Source organism: Eucyclogobius newberryi, unplaced genomic scaffold, assembly GCF_026437365.1.
Source record: "Eucyclogobius newberryi isolate DKJ021-1_F unplaced genomic scaffold, fEucNew1.0.hap1 SCAF_11, whole genome shotgun sequence".
NCBI classification, from domain to species: Eukaryota; Metazoa; Chordata; class Actinopteri; order Gobiiformes; family Gobiidae; genus Eucyclogobius; species Eucyclogobius newberryi.
Genome location: NW_027315735.1, coordinates 35,412,577 through 35,435,740, shown reverse-complemented (window position 1 = coordinate 35,435,740; position 23,164 = coordinate 35,412,577). Strand labels below are relative to the sequence as shown.

The window sequence follows — 23,164 nt, the reverse complement described above, 5'->3', positions numbered from 1 at the left end:
TACACGGTAAGAGGCCGTGTGAACCAGTCCACCCTCCCTCACCTGTGATGTAGCAGGTGACCAGGCGGTTCTCCATGGAAACGTCCCTGTCGGTGGTCGTCATGGTAACGATCACCTCTCCGGGCTCGCCGTTCTCCGCGATCGTGCCCCGGTAGGCGTCCTCGGTGAACTCGGGTGGGTTGTCGTTCTCGTCCGTCACCGTGACCTCCACCAGGACGCTGGAGGAGAGCTTGGCGTCGCCGCCGTTGTCCGTGGCGACGACGTGGAGGCGGTAGACCCTGGCGGCCTCGCAGTCCGTCGGGCGCGTGGTGGTGATCCAGCCGCTGTCCGGGTCGATGGCGAAGGCGTCGCCGGTGTCGCCGGGGAGAGGCTGGAGGCTGTAGGTCACGGCGCCGTTGGAGTCCGTGTCGGGGTCATTGGCCGTGACCTGAACGAGACACGTAAACGAGGCAAACGTGAAGGAAATACTAAATTACCATATTTACCAGACTATAAGTCGCACCTTTTTTCATAGTTTTGGCTGGGGTGCGACTTATACTTATATTTATACTTATATTACTTATACTCCGGAGCGACTTATATGTGATATAATTTGTTATTTTCACTCCGGAAAATACGGTAATCAAATAAATGAATAATATTGGCAAAGTTTTTTGGGTAAATCTTATGATGGTGTATTATAACGGCAAGAGGGAGGTAATTAAACATAAAAAGTATAAAATTGGGATGTTTTTATTTGGTCGATGGCGTCTTGTCGATCAAAATTGGTCAACTAATTACCATATTTTCCGAACTATAAGTCGCACCCTTTTTCATAGTTTTGGCCGGGGTGCGACTTATACTCCAGAGCGACTTATATGTGATATTATTCATTATTTTCACACTGACGATCACAAGAGGGCGCTCTAGGCTCTAAGCGACGCAGAAGAAGAATCTGCACTTCCTCTTCCTCTGGAGTTTGTGGAGTTGTTTAGAAGTGACACAGAGGAAGAAGAATTCAATGGATTTAGTGATTTAGTGATACATTTCCCATGCGACTTATATTCTGGTGCGAATTATAGTCCGGAAAATACGTCATATCTTTTATTGGGAATTTAAAATAATTTACGTAAATGGACCAAATAATTAATATGTACAGTTTTGTTCTTTTTGGGTCAACTTTATGGTCGGATAATAAAGACAGTTTTAAGAGCCCTTTTGCACGTCCTGTTTAGTCGACTAATCGGTGCACATGCCTTTAGTTCACTAAGTTAATAACAGCCCTACTGTAAAATTGTTAAAACTAAAGGAATATCAGGAAAGCATATTTAAGTTTGTACAAAAACTTGATTTGAATTGAAAAGTAGACCTTTTACGTAAACGCGTAATATCTTGTAAATGTCCTGATTCAGACTTTGTTTTAGTATTTGAGCATTTGATCCCTATATTTTGTCTTCTAGATAGAATGAATTATTTCCATAGGGGAAATGATAAGCTTCATAATCATTTTTCACTTTCCACAACAGAAGAACAGAAGTCCTCTCACCTGAATGACCGTTGTCCCCGCCGGCATGTTCTCCGCCAGGTACGCCCTGTACGGACTGGCATCGAACACGGGCCGATTGTCGTTCACGTCCTGCACTTGGATGACCACGGAGACCATCGACGCCACCTCGGTTCCGTTGTGATTTCCCTGAGCCACGACGTCGATTTGGTACCATTTCGTCTTCTCGTGGTCGATGGTCTTCTGCACGACCAACGTCCCGCTTTCTTCGTCCAAGCTGAACACTTTGTCTTTGTTGCTCTCCACTGTGTTCCCATCGACGAGACTGTAAATGACGGGCATGTCCGCCTTAACTTTGACTGTTCCGATCTCCGTGCCGACGGGCGTGTTCTCCATCGCAGAAAACTTGTACAGCGGCTCGGAGAACGTGGGCAGCGGCACCTCCGGAGGCACGACGGTGACTTGAACTGGCACCGTGGAGTTGTAAAACGGCAAGCTACCGTCCCGCGCCTTGACTTTGAAGTTGAATATTTTGTTTTCCATGCCCGCCAGACTCTCCTTGACGCTGACCATACCTGTGAACGGGTTGATTTCGATGACGTCGTCCGCCACGTCCGTCGCCTCGTCGACCGTGTACGTCACATCGGCGTTCTTGCCGTCGTCGGCGTCGTAGGCGATGATCTGGATCACCGGTGCTCCTTTGTTCACCGTGGACTGGATCGCGACTTGATATTCGGAAGCTTTGAATTGAGGGACGTTGTCGTTTTCGTCCGTTAAAATGATCCTCACCGTGCAAAAGGCGACTCTGCCGCCGCCGTCTTTGGCCATGACTTTGATGGCGATCACTCGTTGCGACGGGTTTTCCCGATCCAGCGGTTGCGTCGTGACGATTTGCCCATCTTTGTCGATTTCGAACTTCTCATCGGCGAGTTTATTGATGATGGTATAGTCGACAGCGCCGTACTGACCCTCATCTGGATCGATAGCGGCCAACCTGATCACTCTCGTCCCCGCTTCGGCGTTTTCGGCGAGCTCTGCTTCGTAGATGTTTTGCTTGAAATAAGGACTGTGCCGATTTCGATGTATCATGTCAATATTTACAGGTGCCGTGTTCTGAAATACACCGTCTGACACCGCAACCGTTAGATTATAGTAAGGATCCAGGTTTTTCTTGCAAACGTTTGAAAATGAAATGATCCCAGACGTTTTGTTGATGTTAAAATACCTCTTTTCATTCCCAGATAGGATTTTGTACTTTAGATGGTTCACATCATCTGCGTCTTTATCCGACGCTTGGATTTTAACCACTATATGACCACATTTTGCCATTTCGTCAAGCGTCGTATCGTACTGAGAGCTGACAAAATCAGGCGGGTTGTCATTGACGTCAGTGACATTAACAAGAACCAAAGTTTCTCTGCTTTGTGGAGACGTTCCATTGTCGCTGACTCGTACTTTCAAATGGAAATGTGTCGTGTCTTCATAGTCCAGCACTTCTTTGGTAGTAATCAACCCACTTTGCTTGTCAATCACAAAAAAGTCAGTTTCGTTCCCTTCTGTTTTGACCAGTTGAAACGACAGATCTTTATTCCGTCCCGAGTCCTTATCTGTTGCAGAAATGTGTAAAACAGATGTACCAATTGGCAAACCCTCTGCGATATTTGCAGAATATGATAGTTTTGAAAATACAGGCGCATTATCGTTGACGTCCTCAACTTCAACTTCAATTGTGGCCTCAGAATAAGCACCAGTGACAGAATCGGTCGTTCGAACTGTCAAAACGTGCATCGTTTGGCTTTCGTAGTCCAAAGGGTTCGTTACTGTCAAGATGCCGGTTTTAAAATCAATATGGAAGTGTTTGGATGCGTTTTCCTCTTGGAGATTGTAGATGAGACGATAGCCTTCTGGGTTGCGCGCTTGGATGTGTAAAATGGTGGTAAACAGCTGGATGTTTTCGGGAACTTTGAGAGGATACAGAAGAGTCTGGAAAATGGGATTGGTTCGATTGCGAATTTGGACGGTTAGCTGTGAGGTCGAGCTGTAGCTAGGCTTGCCTTCATCCGACGCCACGATTGTCAAAACATATTTATTCAAAGCATCAAAATCGAGAGGTCTTTGGAGGGAAATGTCACCGACATTTGGGTCAATTCGAAAAAGTTCAAAATGATCTTCCAGCGAATACACGATTGAAGAATTTTTGCCGGAATCTTTGTCAATGGCGGTCGCTTGGTACAAAACATCTCCTGGTTCTACATCGTCCGAAATCGTGGCAGAATATGGCAAATTTAAAAAATCCGGCGCGTTGTCGTTCACATCATCAATATGGACTTTAACTAAAGTGGTTGCGGTTCTCGGGGGACTACGCAAATCTTCAACTTTGACAACAACGTCGTAAACAGCTCGCGTTTCTCGATCAAAAGGCACGCCAACGCTTTCAAAAACGCCAGAGGTTTCGGAAATACCAAATCTCGCCATGGAATTTATAACAGTGTAAACGACGGGCTCGCTCAGGTCGCTTCCGGCAACTTTCAGCGCTGCCAGAACCTTCGGCGTTTCGCTATTCTCGCTGACGTTCGCCGCGTAAACCTGCCGCTCGAACCTCAAATCGGTTTCGGTCAAGTTTGCCAGCGTTACCTTCACGATCGCAGAGTCTTTGTACAACCCGTCGCTCGCTCTCACGACGAGCTGATAAAACTGTTTGAAATCCGTCACGTTGTCGACCAGAATGTCCCCCGTGTTTCGATCAATCGAGAAGGCGTTGTTGACGTTGCCGTCCGCGATGCTGTAGACCACAGTCGAGTCCTCGTCGCGCGCGGCAACTCGAACCACCTCTGCCTCTCTGACAGGCGGAGCTATGATTGATGCCTTATAAAGCGGAGAGGTGAACCGAGGCGGGCAATCGTTCAGGTCCAGGACGCGGACTGTTACTTTGGCAGGCTCGGGCGCGTACAGTAATGGCTCCCCGGAGTCTCTGACTTGAACCGTGAACTCAAATTTGTCCTTGTTTTCGAAATCGACCGCCGAGATCAAAGACACAGTCCCCGTACTCGCGTCCACCTTGAACACCCTCGACGCCTCTTCCTCGAGGAGCTCAAAGTACAGCTGGGAATTAGCGTCTCGGTCGGAGTCTGTGGCTTGGATAACGAGCGGGGTGTTGTCGTCGCCCATCACGAGGCTGTTCGCGTCGGCCCCTTCGCTAATCTTCCCAAAGTATTCCCTTTTAACGAAGGCGGGCGCGTTGTCGTTCTCGTCCACCACGTAGACGTGCGCGACGGTCCTGGACACGGCCCCGGCGCTGGTCGACGCGATCACTCTGAGCTCGTAAGCGGAACGGCTTTCGAAATCGACGTGTTTTTGGGTCGAAATTAGCCCCGTGTAAGGATTGATGTGAAAAGTTCCGTTTGCGTCGCCGCTTTCGATGGCGTAATGCACCGCCGCGGGGCTGGAGGCGGACACGGCGACGACTGGCGTTCCTACGGCGCTGAACTCGCCAATTTCCGCCAGAAAGTCGTCCGACTGGAAGACGGGAGGAGTGTTCTCAGAAGTGCGGACGCTGACGTGGACGGAGCAGAGGTCGCTGCGCTGGGGGAAGCCCTGGTCGGCGGCTTTCACGGCGAGATGGAAGCGGTCGAGGGGCTGAAGGTCCAATGGTTTGGAGACGGTGATGGAGCCGGAAGACGGGTCGATGGAGAAGACGTCGTTTGTGTTACCTACGAGAAATAGACAAAAAACATACAAAATACAATTATTAAAATACTTTTCCTTGTAGTCCAGTTTCTTCTGTTTTAAAATGTTCAAATAAAGTAACGCTGACTTTAATTTACCCACCACAGGAGTAAAAATGTGGTGAATAAATGGAAACTATGCTAAAAGAGGAAACAAAAAAACACAAATTTACTCATAAGAGAAGACATTTTTTTAAATTATGAAATATAATAATATAAAATGTTCTCAATAGCGTCATTACACTGGCATTACACTTGTATTACACTTGTATTACACTGGCATTGCACTTGTAATACACTGGCATTACACTGGCATTACACTGGTGTTACACTGGCATTACACTGGTAATACACTGGTAATACACTGGCATTACACTGGTATTACACTGGTATTACACTGGCATTACACTGGCATTACAATGGCATTACACTGGTGTTACACTGGTGTTACACTGGTATTACACTGGTATTACACTGGTGTTACACTGGTGTTACACTGGTGTTACACTGGTATTACACTGGTATTACACTGGTGTTACACTGGCATTGCACTGGCATTACACTGGTAATACACTGGCATTACACTGGCATTACACTGGTGTTACACTGGCATTACACTGGTAATACACTGGCATTACACTGGTATTACACTGGCATTACAATGGCATTACACTGGTGTTACACTGGTGTTACTGGTGTTACACTGGTATTACACTGGTGTTACACTGGCGTTACACTGGCATTACACTGATATTACACTGGTATTACACTAGTATTACACTAGTATTACACTGGTGTTACACTGGCATTGCACTGGCATTACACTGGTAATACACTGGCATTACACTGGCATTACACTGGTGTTACACTGGCATTACACTGGTAATACACTGGCATTACACTGGTATTACACTGGTATTACACTGGCATTACAATGGCATTACACTGGTGTTACACTGGTGTTACTGGTGTTACACTGGCATTGCACTGGCATTACACTGGTAATACACTGGCATTACACTGGCATTACACTGGTGTTACACTGGCATTACACTGGTAATACACTGGCATTACACTGGTATTACACTGGTATTACACTGGCATTACAATGGCATTACACTGGTGTTACACTGGTGTTACTGGTGTTACACTGGTATTACACTGGTGTTACACTGGCGTTACACTGGCATTACACTGATATTACACTGGTATTACACTAGTATTACACTAGTATTACACTGGCGTTACACTGGTGTTACTGGTGTTACACTGGTGTTACACTGGTGTTACATTGGTATTACACTAGTATTACACTAGTATTAGACTGGCATTACACTGGTGTTACACTGGTATTACACTGGCATTACACTGGTGTTACACTGGTGTTACTGGTGTTACACTAGTATTACACTAATATTACACTGGCATTACACTGATATTACACTAGTACTACACTAGTATTACACTAGTATTACACTGGCATTACACTGATATTACACTAGTATTACACTAGTATTTCACTAGTATTACACTAGTATTTCACTAGTATTACACTAGTATTTCACTAGTATTACACTAGTATTACACTAGTGTTACACTGGTATTACACTGGTGTTACACTGGCATTACATTGGTATTACACTAGTATTACACTAGTATTACACTGGCATTACACTGCACCCGTTTGCAGTCGAAGCAGCAGAGGAATGAACTGCGGCGTTCTGACCCGCGACATTACGCTTGCTCAGTGCATTTCCTGCCGGCGAGCATCCATCTTAACCCGCTCCGCAGCGCAACCTTTAGGATTAAAACGCACCGAAAACAACGTGTTCAGACGCATGCATTATTCACGCTCTGGGAAATACGCTTTCACGCAGCAGATGAATGTGTTTGTGTTGTATGTGCTGTGGTCGAGAAAGAACATGTATGTCCAACACAAGGCCATAAAGCCTGCTACAAAATGGTACAAAATGGTACACAATTGTAAAAATGTTTTTGAAAATATTAGAAAAGTTAGAAAATGGCAATAAAATAGTAGGAAATGTTTTTTAAAAATTGTAGAAAATGGCATTAAATGGTATAAAATGGTTAATAAAAAATTTGAAAATGTGTAAAAAAAATAGTAGAAATGTGTAAAAATGTTTTTAGAAAATGGTAATTTTTAAAATGAAATAGTAGAAAATTGCATAAAATTGTACATCCCATCCCGTTCTGGCGGCGTGAGGACCCACCGGAGTGCAGGGAGTAGCTGATGTGGGCGTGGCTCCCCGTGTCTCGGTCCAGGGCGGCGACCCGAAGCACCTCAGAGCCGAGCGGCACCGTGTTGGACAGCGCCGCCTCGTACCGTGGACTCAGGAAGACGGGGGCGTGGTCATTACAGTCCTCCACCAGAACCAGAACCTTCACCAGGTTCCTCTTGATCGGGATCTCCTGGTCACGCACCTGAAGGACACGGCGTACGGTCAGTGAGCGGTTAGTGTATGGTCAGTGTACGGTCAGTGTATTGTCAGTGAGCGGTCAGTGTATTGTCAGTGTATTGTCAGTGAGCGGTCAGTGTATTGTCAGTGTATTGTCAGTGTGCGGTCAGTGTATTGTCAGTGTGCGGTCAGTGTATGGGAGAACATGCAGACGTTGCAGACACAGGGAGAACATGCAGACGTTGTAGACACAGGGAGAACATGCAGACGTTGCAGACACAGGGAGAACATGCAGACGTTGTAGACACAGGGAGAACATGCAGACGTTGCAGACACAGGGAGAACATGCAGACGTTGTAGACACGGGGAGAACATGCAGACGTTGCAGACACGGGGAGAACATGCAGACGTTGCAGACACGGGGAGAACATGCAGACGTTGTAGACACAGGGAGAACATGCAGACGTTGCAGACACAGGGAGAACATGCAGACGTTGCAGACACGGGGAGAACATGCAGACGTTGCAGACACGGGGAGAACATGCAGACGTTGCAGACACAGGGAGAACGTGCAGACGTGCGTGAAGCCGGTCTTCACCATGACGATGAGCGTGTGAGTGGACGTCTCCTCATAGTCCAGCTTCTCGGTCAGGACCAGCATCCCAGACTTTGGATCCAGGTGGAAGAGGCCAGAGCTGCCCCGGGGCAGGCTGCTGTGGATGGAGTACAGGAGGTTGCTGTTCCTGTCCGCGTCCTCGGCTCGGATCTGGAGCAGGTGTTTCCATGGAGACGTGTCCTCTGGAACGCGCACCTGGAAACCACAAAGAACAGAAGCTCGATTCAGGCTTAAATCTGACCAATAATCATCATGAAATAATAATAATAATAATAATAATAATAATAATAATAATAATAATAATAATAGTGATGAAGGTGATTCTAAAATGATTTCGGCAGTATCACTTGTTTAAACGAGTCTTTGGTTTTGTTAATTTTTTGCTGCCATTTGTATTAATTCTTTACATATTTCTATGAGTGACCAGTGACTGACCGCTCCAGACTCGAACTGACTGCTCCAGACTCGAACTGACCGCTCCAGACCTGAACTGACCGCTCCAGACTTGAACTGACCGCTCCAGACCTGAACTGACCGCTCCAGACTTGAACTGACCGCTCCAGACCTGTACTGACCGCTCCAGACTCCAACTGACTGCTCCAGATCTGTACTGACCGCTCCAGACTCCAACTGACTGCTCCAGACTCGAACTGACCGCTCCAGACCTGAACTGACCGCTCCAGACTTGAACTGACCGCTCCAGACCTGTACTGACCGCTCCAGACTCCAACTGACTGCTCCAGATCTGTACTGACCGCTCCAGACTCCAACTGACTGCTCCAGATCTGTACTGACCGCTCCAGACCTGAACTGACCGCTCCAGATCTGTACTGACCACTCCAGACTCGAACTGACTGCTCAAGACCTTTACTGACCGCTCCAGACCTGTACTGACCGCTCCAGACTCCAACTGACTGCTCCAGATCTGTACTGACCACTCCAGACTCGAACTGACGGCTCCAGACCTGAACTGACCACTCCAGACCTGAACTGACCGCTCCAGATCTGTACTGACCGCTCCAGACCTGAACTGACCGCTCCAGATCTGTACTGACCGCTCCAGACTCGAACTGACTGCTCCAGATCTGTACTGACCACTCCAGACTCGAACTGACTGCTCCAGACCTGAACTGACCACTCCAGACCTGAACTGACCGCTCCAGACCGCTCCAGATTTGTACTGACCGCTCCAGACCTGAACTGACCGCTCCAGATCTGTACTGACCGCTCCAGACCTGAACTGACCGCTCCAGATCTGTACTGACCGCTCCAGACTCGAACTGACTGCTCCAGATCTGTACTGACCACTCCAGACTCGAACTGACTGCTCCAGACCTGAACTGACCACTCCAGACCTGAACTGACCGCTCCAGACCGCTCCAGATTTGTACTGACCGCTCCAGACCTGAACTGACCGCTCCAGACCTGAACTGACCGCTTCATCCCAGTTAAACATGATAACCTCACGTAATCAAACGACTCGCAGCAATAGGACAAACGGTCAGGAAACGGTCAGGAAATTGCAGCGTTCCCGTGACACAATTATTCCGTGTTTTTCGTTCCGTCCAGAGCGTTTTCCTTTGTCGGCGTCGTCGGGGGCAACGCCATTACAGCCGTGATTATTTTGACAACAGGCGCCACAATCTTCCAAACAAACGATTCTGACCCACTTTCTGCCTGACGCCTGACCTTTGACCTCCGAGAGCGCAAATAAAACACATTCTGAGATCTCAGTTTGGACCAGATTAAAGTGATGTATGACGGGTTTTTGAGTTTTATAATTTTGACTTTATTTTTGTGTATTTATACTTGTTGTACATATAAATCATAGTTTTACCCCAATGGAGCAGGTATTTGTGGAGAGAATGCTGAAAAATCTGTAGAAAATGACAGGAAGTGACATCACACCAGGGACACTCATACAGGAAGTGACATCACACCAGGGACACTCATACAGGAAGTGACATCATACCAGGGACACTCATACAGGAAGTGACATCACACCAGGGACACTCATACAGGAAGTGACATCACACCAGGGACACTCATACAGGAAGTGACATCACACCAGGGACACTCATACAGGAAGTGACATCACACCAGGGACACTCATACAGGAAGTGACATCACACCAGGGACACTCATACAGGAAGTGACATCACACCAGGGACACTCATACAGGAAGTGACATCATACCAGGGACACTCATACAGGAAGTGACATCACACCAGGGACACTCATACAGGAAGTGACATCACACCAGGGACACTCATACAGGAAGTGACATCACACCAGGGACACTCATACAGGAAGTGACATCACACCAGGGACACTCATACAGGAAGTGACATCACACCAGGGACACTCATACTCATCTAATGTGACATTAGATGAGTTTTGGCCTAGTGGTTGCTGGGTAATTTATTTATTGTGTGTTTTTTCCTCGTGTCTGTGAGAAAATAACCGACAGGACTATTTCTGTTTGTGTGTTTTTGTCTCACCTCGTAGAGAGACTTGGGGAAGACCGGCCTGTGCTCGTTTATGTCCACCACTCGGACGTAAGCCTGCGAGAAGAGAGAGAGGAGGAGAGAGGAGGAGAGGAGGAGAGAGGAGGAGGAGAGAGGTGGAGAGGAGGAGAGAGGAGGAGAGAGGAGGGAAAGAGGAGGAGAGAGGGAGGAAAGAGGAGAAGAGAGGAGGAGAAGAGAGGAGGAGAGAGGGAAGAAAGAGGAGGAGAGAGGAGGGAAGAAAAGAGGAGGAGAGGGGAGAGAGGGTCATTAATCAAGGAGGAGAAAGAGTGACCTCAAACTCCACGTCCCGTTTGTTCATCACGTCTTTCACCCTCGTTCCATTTCCCAGAGATCACTCGCGTTTACGAGACTTTACAGAGACATGAAGCGTAAAGAGCGCCTGAAGAGCGCCTGAAGAGCGCCTAAAGAGCGCCTGAAGAGCGCCTGAAGAGCGCTTATGGAGCGCGTATCGAGCGCGTATGGAGCGCGTATAGAGCGCGTATAGAGCGTGTATAGAGCGTGTATAGAGCGTGTATAGAGCGTGTATAGAGCGTGTATGGAGCGTGTATAGAGCGTGTATAGAGCGTGTATAGAGCGTGTATGGAGCGCGTATAGAGCGCGTATAGAGCGCGTATAGAGCGCGTATAGAGCGTGTATAGAGCGTGTATAGAGCGTGTATAGAGCGCGTATGGAGCGCGTATGGAGCACGTATGGAGCGCGTATGGAGCACGTATGGAGCGCGTATAGAGCGTGTATAGAGCGTGTATGGAGCGCGTATAGAGCGTGTATAGAGCGCGTATGGAGCGCGTATGGAGCACGTATGGAGCGCGTATGGAGCACGTATGGAGCGCGTATGGAGCACGTATGGAGCGCGTATAGAGCACGTATAGAGCGCGTATAGAGCGAGTGAAGAGCGTGTGAAAAGCGTGTATAGAGCGCGTATGGAGCGCGTATGGAGCGCGTATAGAGCGCGTATAGAGCGCGTATAGAGCGAGTGAAGAGCGTGTATAGAGCGTGTATAGAGCACGTATGGAGCGCGTATGGAGCACGTATGGAGCGCGTATGGAGCACGTAGAGCGAGTGAAGAGCGTGTGAAAAGCGTGTATAGAGCGCGTATAGAGCGCGTATAGAGCGCGTATAGAGCACGTAAAGAGCACGTAAAGAGCGTGTATAGAGCGCATGTATAGAGCGTGTATAGAGCACGTAAAGAGCGTGTATAGAGCGCATGTATAGAGCGTGTATAGAGCGCGTATAGAGCACGTAAAGAGCACGTAAAGAGCGCATATAGAGCGCGTATAGAGCGTGTATAGAGCATGTATAGAGCGCGTATAGAGCGTGTATAGAGCACGTAAAGAGCACGTAAAGAGCGCATATAGAGCGCGTTTAGAGCGTGTATAGAGCGTGTATAGAGCGCGTATAGAGCGTGTATAGAGCATGTAAAGAGCACCTAAAGAGCACCTAAAGAGCGTGTAAAGAGCGTGTATAGAGCGTGTATAGAGCGCGTATAGAGCGTGTATAGAGCGCGTATAGAGCGTGTATAGAGCGTGTATACAGCGCGTGTATAGAGCGTGTATAGAGCGTGTATAGAGCACGTAAAGAGCACCTAAAGAGCGTGTAAAGAGCGCATATAGAGCGTGTATAGAGCGTGTATAGAGCGTGTATAGAGCGTGTATAGAGCATGTAAAGAGCACCTAAAGAGCACCTAAAGAGCTTGTAATGAGCGTGTATAGAGCGTGTATAGAGCGCGTATAGAGCGTGTATAGAGCGTGTATAGAGCACGTAAAGAGCACCTAAAGAGCGTGTAAAGAGCGCATATAGAGCGTGTATAGAGCGTGTATAGAGCATGTAAAGAGCACCTAAAGAGCACCTAAAGAGCGTGTAAAGAGCGTGTATAGAGCGTGTATAGAGCGTGTATAGAGCGCGTATAGAGCACGTAAAGAGCACGTAAAGAGCGTGTAAAGAGCGCATATAGAGCGTGTATAGAGCGTGTACAGAGCGTGTATAGAGCATGTAAAGAGCACCTAAAGAGCACCTAAAGAGCGTGTAAAGAGCGTGTATAGAGCGTGTATAGAGCGTGAATAGAGCGCATGTATAGAGCGTGTATAGAGCGTGTATAGAGCGTGTATAGAGCACGTAAAGAGCGTGTATAGAGCGCATGTATAGAGCGTGTATAGAGCGCGTATAGAGCGCGTATAGAGCGTGTATAGAGCGTGTATAGAGCGTGTATAGAGCATGTAAAGAGCACCTAAAGAGCACCTAAAGAGCGTGTAAAGAGCGTGTATAGAGCGTGTATAGAGCGTGTATAGAGCGCGTATAGAGCGTGTATAGAGCGTGTATACAGCGCGTGTATAGAGCGTGTATAGAGCGTGTATAGAGCACGTAAAGAGCACCTAAAGAGCGTGTAAAGAGCGCATATAGAGCGTGTATAGAGCGTGTATAGAGCGTGTATAGAGCGCGTATAGAGCGTGTATAGAGCATGTAAAGAGCACCTAAAGAGCACCTAAAGAGCTTGTAATGAGCGTGTATAGAGCGTGTATAGAGCGTGTATAGAGCGCGTATAGAGCGTGTATAGAGCATGTAAAGAGCACCTAAAGAGCACCTAAAGAGCGTGTAAAGAGCGCATATAGAGCGTGTATAGAGCGTGTATAGAGCGTGTATAGAGCGCGTATAGAGCGTGTATAGAGCATGTAAAGAGCACCTAAAGAGCACCTAAAGAGCTTGTAATGAGCGTGTATAGAGCGCGTATAGAGCGTGTATAGAGCATGTAAAGAGCACCTAAAGAGCACCTAAAGAGCGTGTAAAGAGCGCATATAGAGCGTGTATAGAGCGTGTATAGAGCGTGTATAGAGCGCGTATAGAGCGTGTATAGAGCATGTAAAGAGCACCTAAAGAGCACCTAAAGAGCTTGTAATGAGCGTGTATAGAGCGTGTATAGAGCACGTAAAGAGCACCTAAAGAGCGTGTAAAGAGCGCATATAGAGCGTGTATAGAGCGTGTATAGAGCGTGTATAGAGCATGTAAAGAGCACCTAAAGAGCACCTAAAGAGCGTGTAAAGAGCGTGTATAGAGCGCGTATAGAGCGTGTATAGAGCGTGTATACAGCGCGTGTATAGAGCGTGTATAGAGCGTGTATAGAGCGTGTATAGAGCGTGTATTGAGCGTGTATACAGCGCGTGTATAGAGCGTGTATAGAGCGTGTATAGAGCGTGTATACAGCGCGTGTATAGAGCGTGTATAGAGCGTGTATAGAGCGTGTATAGAGCGTGTATAGAGCGTGTATAGAGCGCGTATAGAGCGTGTATAGAGCGTGTATACAGCGCGTGTATAGAGCGTGTATAGAGCGTGTATAGAGCGTGTATAGAGCGTGTATAGAGCGTGTATAGAGCATGTAAAGAGCACCTAAAGAGCTCCTAAAGAGCATGTAAAGAGCGCGTATCGAGCGCGTATGGAGCGCGTATAGAGCGCGTATAGAGCGTGTATAGAGCGTGTATAGAGCGTGTATAGAGCGTGTATAGAGCGCGTATGGAGCGCGTATGGAGCACGTATGGAGCGCGTATGGAGCACGTATGGAGCGCGTATAGAGCGTGTATAGAGCGTGTATGGAGCGCGTATAGAGCGTGTATAGAGCGTGTATAGAGCGCGTATGGAGCGCGTATGGAGCACGTATGGAGCGCGTATAGAGCACGTATAGAGCGCGTATAGAGCGAGTGAAGAGCGTGTGAAAAGCGTGTATAGAGCGCGTATGGAGCGCGTATGGAGCGCGTATAGAGCGCGTATAGAGCGCGTATGGAGCGCGTATAGAGCGCGTATAGAGCGCGTATAGAGCGAGTGAAGAGCGTGTATAGAGCGTGTATAGAGCGCGTATGGAGCGCGTATGGAGCACGTATGGAGCGCGTATGGAGCACGTATAGAGCGAGTGAAGAGCGTGTGAAAAGCGTGTATAGAGCGCGTATAGAGCGCGTATAGAGCGCGTATAGAGCACGTAAAGAGCACGTAAAGAGCGTGTATAGAGCGCATGTATAGAGCGTGTATAGAGCACGTAAAGAGCGTGTATAGAGCGCATGTATAGAGCGTGTATAGAGCGCGTATAGAGCACGTAAAGAGCACGTAAAGAGCGCATATAGAGCGCGTATAGAGCGTGTATAGAGCATGTATAGAGCGCGTATAGAGCGTGTATAGAGCACGTAAAGAGCACGTAAAGAGCGCATATAGAGCGCGTTTAGAGCGTGTATAGAGCGTGTATAGAGCGTGTATAGAGCATGTAAAGAGCACCTAAAGAGCACCTAAAGAGCGTGTAAAGAGCGTGTATAGAGCGTGTATAGAGCGCGTATAGAGCGTGTATAGAGCGCGTATAGAGCGTGTATAGAGCTTGTATACAGCGCGTGTATAGAGCGTGTATAGAGCGTGTATAGAGCACCTAAAGAGCGTGTAAAGAGCGCATATAGAGCGTGTATAGAGCGTGTATAGAGCGTGTATAGAGCGTGTATAGAGCGTGTATAGAGCGTGTATAGAGCATGTAAAGAGCACCTAAAGAGCACCTAAAGAGCTTGTAATGAGCGTGTATAGAGCGTGTATAGAGCGCGTATAGAGCGTGTATAGAGCGTGTATAGAGCACGTAAAGAGCACCTAAAGAGCGTGTAAAGAGCGCATATAGAGCGTGTATAGAGCGTGTATAGAGCATGTAAAGAGCACCTAAAGAGCACCTAAAGAGCGTGTAAAGAGCGTGTATAGAGCGTGTATAGAGCGTGTATAGAGCGCGTATAGAGCACGTAAAGAGCACGTAAAGAGCGTGTAAAGAGCGCATATAGAGCGTGTATAGAGCGTGTATAGAGCGTGTATAGAGCATGTAAAGAGCACCTAAAGAGCACCTAAAGAGCGTGTAAAGAGCGTGTATAGAGCGTGTATAGAGCGTGAATAGAGCGCATGTATAGAGCGTGTATAGAGCGTGTATAGAGCGTGTATAGAGCACGTAAAGAGCGTGTATAGAGCGCATGTATAGAGCGTGTATAGAGCGCGTATAGAGCGCGTATAGAGCGTGTATAGAGCGTGTATAGAGCGTGTATAGAGCATGTAAAGAGCACCTAAAGAGCACCTAAAGAGCGTGTAAAGAGCGTGTATAGAGCGTGTATAGAGCGTGTATAGAGCGCGTATAGAGCGTGTATAGAGCGTGTATACAGCGCGTGTATAGAGCGTGTATAGAGCGTGTATAGAGCACGTAAAGAGCACCTAAAGAGCGTGTAAAGAGCGCATATAGAGCGTGTATAGAGCGTGTATAGAGCGTGTATAGAGCGCGTATAGAGCGTGTATAGAGCATGTAAAGAGCACCTAAAGAGCACCTAAAGAGCTTGTAATGAGCGTGTATAGAGCGTGTATAGAGCGTGTATAGAGCGCGTATAGAGCGTGTATAGAGCACGTAAAGAGCACCTAAAGAGCGTGTAAAGAGCGCATATAGAGCGTGTATAGAGCGTGTATAGAGCGTGTATAGAGCATGTAAAGAGCACCTAAAGAGCACCTAAAGAGCGTGTAAAGAGCGTGTATAGAGCGCGTATAGAGCGTGTATAGAGCGTGTATACAGCGCGTGTATAGAGCGTGTATAGAGCGTGTATAGAGCGTGTATAGAGCGTGTATTGAGCGTGTATACAGCGCGTGTATAGAGCGTGTATAGAGCGTGTATAGAGCGTGTATACAGCGCGTGTATAGAGCGTGTATAGAGCGTGTATAGAGCGTGTATAGAGCGTGTATAGAGCGCGTATAGAGCGTGTATAGAGCATGTAAAGAGCACCTAAAGAGCACCTAAAGAGCGTGTAATGAGCGTGTATAGAGCGTGTATAGAGCGCGTATAGAGCGTGTATAGAGCGTGTATACAGCGCGTGTATAGAGCGTGTATAGAGCGTGTATAGAGCGTGTATAGAGCGTGTATAGAGCGTGTATAGAGCATGTAAAGAGCACCTAAAGAGCTCCTAAAGAGCATGTAAAGAGCGTGTATACAGCGTGTATAGAGCGTGTATAGAGCGCGTATAGAGCGTGTATAGAGAGTGTATAGAGCGTGTATACAGCGCGTGTATAGAGCGTGTATAGAGCGTGTATAGAGCGTGTATACAGCGCGTGTATAGAGCGTGTATAGAGCGTGTATAGAGCGTGTATAGCGCGTGTATAGAGCGTGTATAGAGCGTGTATAGAGCGTGTATAGAGCGTGTATAAAGCGCGTGTATAGAGCGTGTATAGAGCGTGTATAGAGCGCGTATAGAGCGCGTATGGAGCGCGTATAGAGCGCGTATAGAGCGCGTGAAAAGCGTGTATAGAGCGCGTATGGAGCATGTATAGAGCGCGTATGGAGCGCGTATAGAGCGCGTGAAAAGCGTGTATAGAGCGCGTATGGAGCATGTATAGAGCGTGAATAGAGCGCATGTATAGAGCGTGTATAGAGCGTGTATAGAGCGTGTATACAGCGCGTGTATAGAGCGTGTATAGAGCGTGTATAGAGCGTGTATAGAGCGTGTATAGAGCGCGTATAGAGCGTGTATAGAGAGTGTATAGAGCGTGTATACAGCGCGTGTATAGAGCGTGTATAGAGCGTGTATAGAGCGTGTATAGAGCACGTAAAGAGCACCTAAAGAGCGTGTAAAGAGCGCATATAGAGCGTGTATAGAGCGTGTATAGAGCGTGTATAGAGCGCGTATAGAGCGTGTATAGAGCATGTAAAGAGCACCTAAAGAGCACCTAAAGAGCTTGTAATGAGCGTGTATAGAGCGTGTATAGAGCGTGTATAGAGCGCGTATAGAGCGTGTATAGAGCACGTAAAGAGCACCTAAAGAGCGTGTAAAGAGCGCATATAGAGCGTGTATAGAGCGTGTATAGAGCGTGTATAGAGCATGTAAAGAGCACCTAAAGAGCACCTAAAGAGCGTGTAAAGAGCGTGTATAGAGCGCGTATAGAGCGTGTATAGAGCGTGTATACAGCGCGTGTATAGAGCGTGTATAGAGCGTGTATAGAGCGTGTATAGAGCGTGTATTGAGCGTGTATACAGCGCGTGTATAGAGCGTGTATAGAGCGTGTATAGAGCGTGTATACAGCGCGTGTATAGAGCGTGTATAGAGCGTGTATAGAGCGTGTATAGAGCGTGTATAGAGCGCGTATAGAGCGTGTATAGAGCATGTAAAGAGCACCTAAAGAGCACCTAAAGAGCGTGTAATGAGCGTGTATAGAGCGTGTATAGAGCGCGTATAGAGCGTGTATAGAGCGTGTATACAGCGCGTGTATAGAGCGTGTATAGAGCGTGTATAGAGCGTGTATAGAGCGTGTATAGAGCGTGTATAGAGCATGTAAAGAGCACCTAAAGAGCTCCTAAAGAGCATGTAAAGAGCGTGTATACAGCGTGTATAGAGCGTGTATAGAGCGCGTATAGAGCGTGTATAGAGAGTGTATAGAGCGTGTATACAGCGCGTGTATAGAGCGTGTATAGAGCGTGTATAGAGCGTGTATACAGCGCGTGTATAGCGCGTGTATAGAGCGTGTATAGAGCGTGTATAGCGCGTGTATAGAGCGTGTATAGAGCGTGTATAGAGCGTGTATAGAGCGTGTATAAAGCGCGTGTATAGAGCGTGTATAGAGCGTGTATAGAGCGCGTATAGAGCGCGTATGGAGCGCGTATAGAGCGCGTATAGAGCGAGTGAAGAGCGTGTATAGAGCGTGTATAGAGCGCGTATGGAGCGTGTATAGAGCGCGTATGGAGCGCGTATAGAGCGCGTGAAAAGCGTGTATAGAGCGCGTATGGAGCATGTATAGAGCGTGAATAGAGCGCATGTATAGAGCGTGTATAGAGCGTGTATAGAGCGCGTATAGAGCACGTAAAGAGCGTGTATAGAGCGCATGTATAGAGCGTGTATAGAGCGCGTATAGAGCGCGTATAGAGCACGTAAAGAGCGTGTATAGAGCGCATGTATAGAGCGTGTATAGAGCGCGTATAGAGCGCGTATAGAGCACGTAAAGAGCACGTAAAGAGCGCATATGGAGCGCGTATAGAGCGTGTATAGAGCGCGTATAGAGCGTGTATAGAGCATGTAAAGAGCACCTAAAGAGCACCTAAAGAGCGTGTAAAGAGCGTGTATAGAGCGTGTATAGAGCGCGTATAGAGCGTGTATAGAGCGTGTATACAACGCGTGTATAGAGCGTGTATAGAGCACGTAAAGAGCACGTAAAGAGCGTGTATAGAGCGCGTATAGAGCGCGTATAGAGCGCGTATAGAGCGTGTATAGAGCACGTAAAGAGCGTGTATAGAGCGTGTATAGAGCACGTAAAGAGCGTGTATAGAGCGTGTATAGAGCGCGTATAGAGCACGTAAAGAGCACGTAAAGAGCGTGTATAGAGCGTGTATAGAGCGTGTATAGAGCGCGTATAGAGCGTGTATAGAGCGCGTATAGAGCACGTAAAGAGCGTGTTTAGAGCGCATGTATAGAGCGTGTATAGAGCGTGTATAGAGCGCGTATAGAGCACATAAAGAGCGTGTATTGAGCGCATGTATAGAGTGTGTATAGAGCGCATATAGAGCGCGTATAGAGCGTGTATAGAGCGTGTATAGAGCACGTAAAGAGCGTGTATAGAGCGTGTATAGAGCACGTAAAGAGCGTGTATAGAGCGTGTATAGAGCGCGTATAGAGCACGTAAAGAGCACGTAAAGAGCGTGTATAGAGCGTGTATAGAGCGTGTATAGAGCGCGTATAGAGCGTGTATAGAGCGCGTATAGAGCACGTAAAGAGCGTGTTTAGAGCTCATGTATAGAGTGTGTATAGAGCGCGTATAGAGCGCGTATAGAGCACGTAAAGAGCGCGTATAGAGCGTGTATAGACCGCGTATAGAGCGTGTATAGAGCATGTAAAGAGCACCTAAAGAGCACCTAAAGAGCGTGTAAAGAGCGTGTATAGAGCGTGTATAGAGCGTGTATAGAGCGTGTATAGAGCGCGTATAGAGCGTGTATAGAGCGTGTATAGAGCACGTAAAGAGCACCTAAAGAGCGTGTAAAGAGCGTGTATAGAGCGTGTATAGAGCGCGTATAGAGCGTGTAGAGAGCATGTAAATAGCACCTAAAGAGCACCTAAAGAGCGTGTAATGAGCGTGTATAGAGCGTGTATAGCGCGTGTATACAGCGCGTGTATAGAGCGTGTATAGAGCGTGTATAGAGCGTGTATTGAGCGTGTATACAGCGCGTGTATAGAGCGTGTATAGAGCGTGTATAGCGCGTGTATACAGCGCGTGTATAGAGCGCGTATAGAGCGTGTATAGAGCGTGTATTGAGCGTGTATACAGCGCGTGTATAGAGCGTGTATAGAGCGTGTATAGAGCGTGTATACAGCGCGTGTATAGAGCGTGTATAGAGCGTGTATAGAGCGCGTATAGAGCGTGTATAGAGCATGTAAAGAGCACCTAAAGAGCACCTAAAGAGCGTGTAATGAGCGTGTATAGAGCGTGTATAGAGCGCGTATAGAGCGTGTATAGAGCGTGTATAGAGCGTGTATAGAGCGTGTATAGAGCATGTAAAGAGCACCTAAAGAGCACCTAAAGAGCGTGTAAAGAGCGTGTATAGAGCGTGTACAGAGCGTGTATAGAGCGCGTATAGAGCGTGTATAGAGCGTGTATACAGCGCGTGTATAGAGCGTGTATAGAGCGTGTATAGAGCACGTAAAGAGCACCTAAAGAGCGTGTAAAGAGCGCATATAGAGCGTGTATAGAGCGTGTATAGAGCGTGTATAGAGCGCGTATAGAGCGTGTATAGAGCATGTAAAGAGCACCTAAAGAGCACCTAAAGAGCTTGTAATGAGCGTGTATAGAGCGTGTATAGAGCGTGTATAGAGCGCGTATAGAGCGTGTATAGAGCGTGTATAGAGCACGTAAAGAGCACCTAAAGAGCGTGTAAAGAGCGCATATAGAGCGTGTATAGAGCGTGTATAGAGCGTGTATAGAGCATGTAAAGAGCACCTAAAGAGCACCTAAAGAGCGTGTAAAGAGCGTGTATAGAGCGCGTATAGAGCGTGTATAGAGCGTGTATACAGCGCGTGTATAGAGCGTGTATAGAGCGTGTATAGCGCGTGTATACAGCGCGTGTATAGAGCGTGTATAGAGCGTGTATAGAGCGTGTATAGAGCGTGTATTGAGCGTGTATACAGCGCGTGTATAGAGCGTGTATAGAGCGTGTATAGAGCGTGTATACAGCGCGTGTATAGAGCGTGTATAGAGCGTGTATAGAGCGTGTATAGAGCGTGTATAGAGCGCGTATAGAGCGTGTATAGAGCATGTAAAGAGCACCTAAAGAGCACCTAAAGAGCGTGTAATGAGCGTGTATAGAGCGTGTATAGAGCGCGTATAGAGCGTGTATAGAGCGTGTATAGAGCACGTAAAGAGCACCTAAAGAGCGTGTAAAGAGCGCATATAGAGCGTGTATAGAGCGTGTATAGAGCATGTAAAGAGCACCTAAAGAGCACCTAAAGAGCGTGTAAAGAGCGTGTATAGAGCGTGTATAGAGCGTGTATAGAGCGCGTATAGAGCACGTAAAGAGCACGTAAAGAGCGTGTAAAGAGCGCATATAGAGCGTGTATAGAGCGTGTATAGAGCGTGTATAGAGCATGTAAAGAGCACCTAAAGAGCACCTAAAGAGCGTGTAAAGAGCGTGTATAGAGCGTGTATAGAGCGTGAATAGAGCGCATGTATAGAGCGTGTATAGAGCGTGTATAGAGCGTGTATAGAGCACGTAAAGAGCGTGTATAGAGCGCATGTATAGAGCGTGTATAGAGCGCGTATAGAGCACGTAAAGAGCACGTAAAGAGCGTGTAAAGAGCGCATATAGAGCGTGTATAGAGCGTGTATAGAGCGTGTATAGAGCATGTAAAGAGCACCTAAAGAGCACCTAAAGAGCGTGTAAAGAGCGTGTATAGAGCGTGTATAGAGCGTGAATAGAGCGCATGTATAGAGCGTGTATAGAGCGTGTATAGAGCGTGTATAGAGCACGTAAAGAGCGTGTATAGAGCGCATGTATAGAGCGTGTATAGAGCGCGTATAGAGCGCGTATAGAGCGTGTATAGAGCGTGTATAGAGCGTGTATAGAGCGTGTATAGAGCGCGTATAGAGCGCGTATAGAGCGCGTATAGAGCGTGTATAGAGCGTGTATAGAGCATGTAAAGAGCACCTAAAGAGCACCTAAAGAGCGTGTAAAGAGCGTGTATAGACCGTGTATAGAGCGTGTATAGAGCGCGTATAGAGCGCGTATAGAGCGTGTATACAGCGCGTGTATAGAGCGTGTATAGAGCGTGTATAGAGCACGTAAAGAGCACCTAAAGAGCGTGTAAAGAGCGCATATAGAGCGTGTATAGAGCGTGTATAGAGCGTGTATAGAGCGCGTATAGAGCGTGTATAGAGCATGTAAAGAGCACCTAAAGAGCTTGTAATGAGCGTGTATAGAGCGTGTATAGAGCGTGTATAGAGCGCGTATAGAGCGTGTATAGAGCGTGTATAGAGCACGTAAAGAGCACCTAAAGAGCGTGTAAAGAGCGCATATAGAGCGTGTATAGAGCGTGTATAGAGCGTGTATAGAGCATGTAAAGAGCACCTAAAGAGCACCTAAAAAGCGTGTAAAGAGCGTGTATAGAGCGCGTATAGAGCGTGTATAGAGCGTGTATACAGCGCGTGTATAGAGCGTGTATAGAGCGTGTATAGAGCGTGTATAGCGCGTGTATACAGCGCGTGTATAGCGCGTGTATAGAGCGTGTATAGAGCGTGTATAGAGCGTGTATTGAGCGTGTATACAGCGCGTGTATAGAGCGTGTATAGAGCGTGTATAGAGCGTGTATACAGCGCGTGTATAGAGCGTGTATAGAGCGTGTATAGAGCGTGTATAGAGCGTGTATAGAGCGCGTATAGAGCGTGTATAGAGCATGTAAAGAGCACCTAAAGAGCACCTAAAGAGCGTGTAATGAGCGTGTATAGAGCGTGTATAGAGCGCGTATAGAGCGTGTATAGAGCATGTAAAGAGCACCTAAAGAGCACCTAAAGAGCGTGTAAAGAGCGTGTATACAGCGCGTGTATAGAGCGTGAATAGAGCGCATGTATAGAGCGTGTATAGAGCGTGTATAGAGCGTGTATAGAGCACGTAAAGAGCGTGTATAGAGCGCATGTATAGAGCGTGTATAGAGCGCGTATAGAGCGCGTATAGAGCGTGTATAGAGCGTGTATAGAGCATGTAAAGAGCACCTAAAGAGCACCTAAAGAGCGTGTAAAGAGCGTGTATAGAGCGTGTATAGAGCGTGTATAGAGCGCGTATAGAGCGTGTATAGAGCGTGTATACAGCGCGTGTATAGAGCGTGTATAGAGCGTGTATAGAGCACGTAAAGAGCACCTAAAGAGCGTGTAAAGAGCGCATATAGAGCGTG

General features: G+C 47.4%; 1 protein-coding gene across 1 annotated transcript in view; it reads right to left on the bottom strand.

The window, feature by feature from the left end:
* The window catches only part of fat2 (FAT atypical cadherin 2), a 159,079-nt gene that overhangs the window by 73,004 nt on the left and 62,911 nt on the right, over nucleotides 1-23,164 (bottom strand). Inside the window, exons 7-11 of the mRNA XM_072440032.1 lie at nucleotides 10,743-10,805; nucleotides 8,224-8,436; nucleotides 7,440-7,650; nucleotides 1,526-5,193; nucleotides 43-427 (exon numbers count right to left, since the gene is read on the bottom strand). Of these exons, the coding sequence (XP_072296133.1) occupies nucleotides 43-427; nucleotides 1,526-5,193; nucleotides 7,440-7,650; nucleotides 8,224-8,436; nucleotides 10,743-10,805 (4,540 nt within the window). The remainder of the gene's footprint in view (nucleotides 1-42; nucleotides 428-1,525; nucleotides 5,194-7,439; nucleotides 7,651-8,223; nucleotides 8,437-10,742; nucleotides 10,806-23,164) is intronic.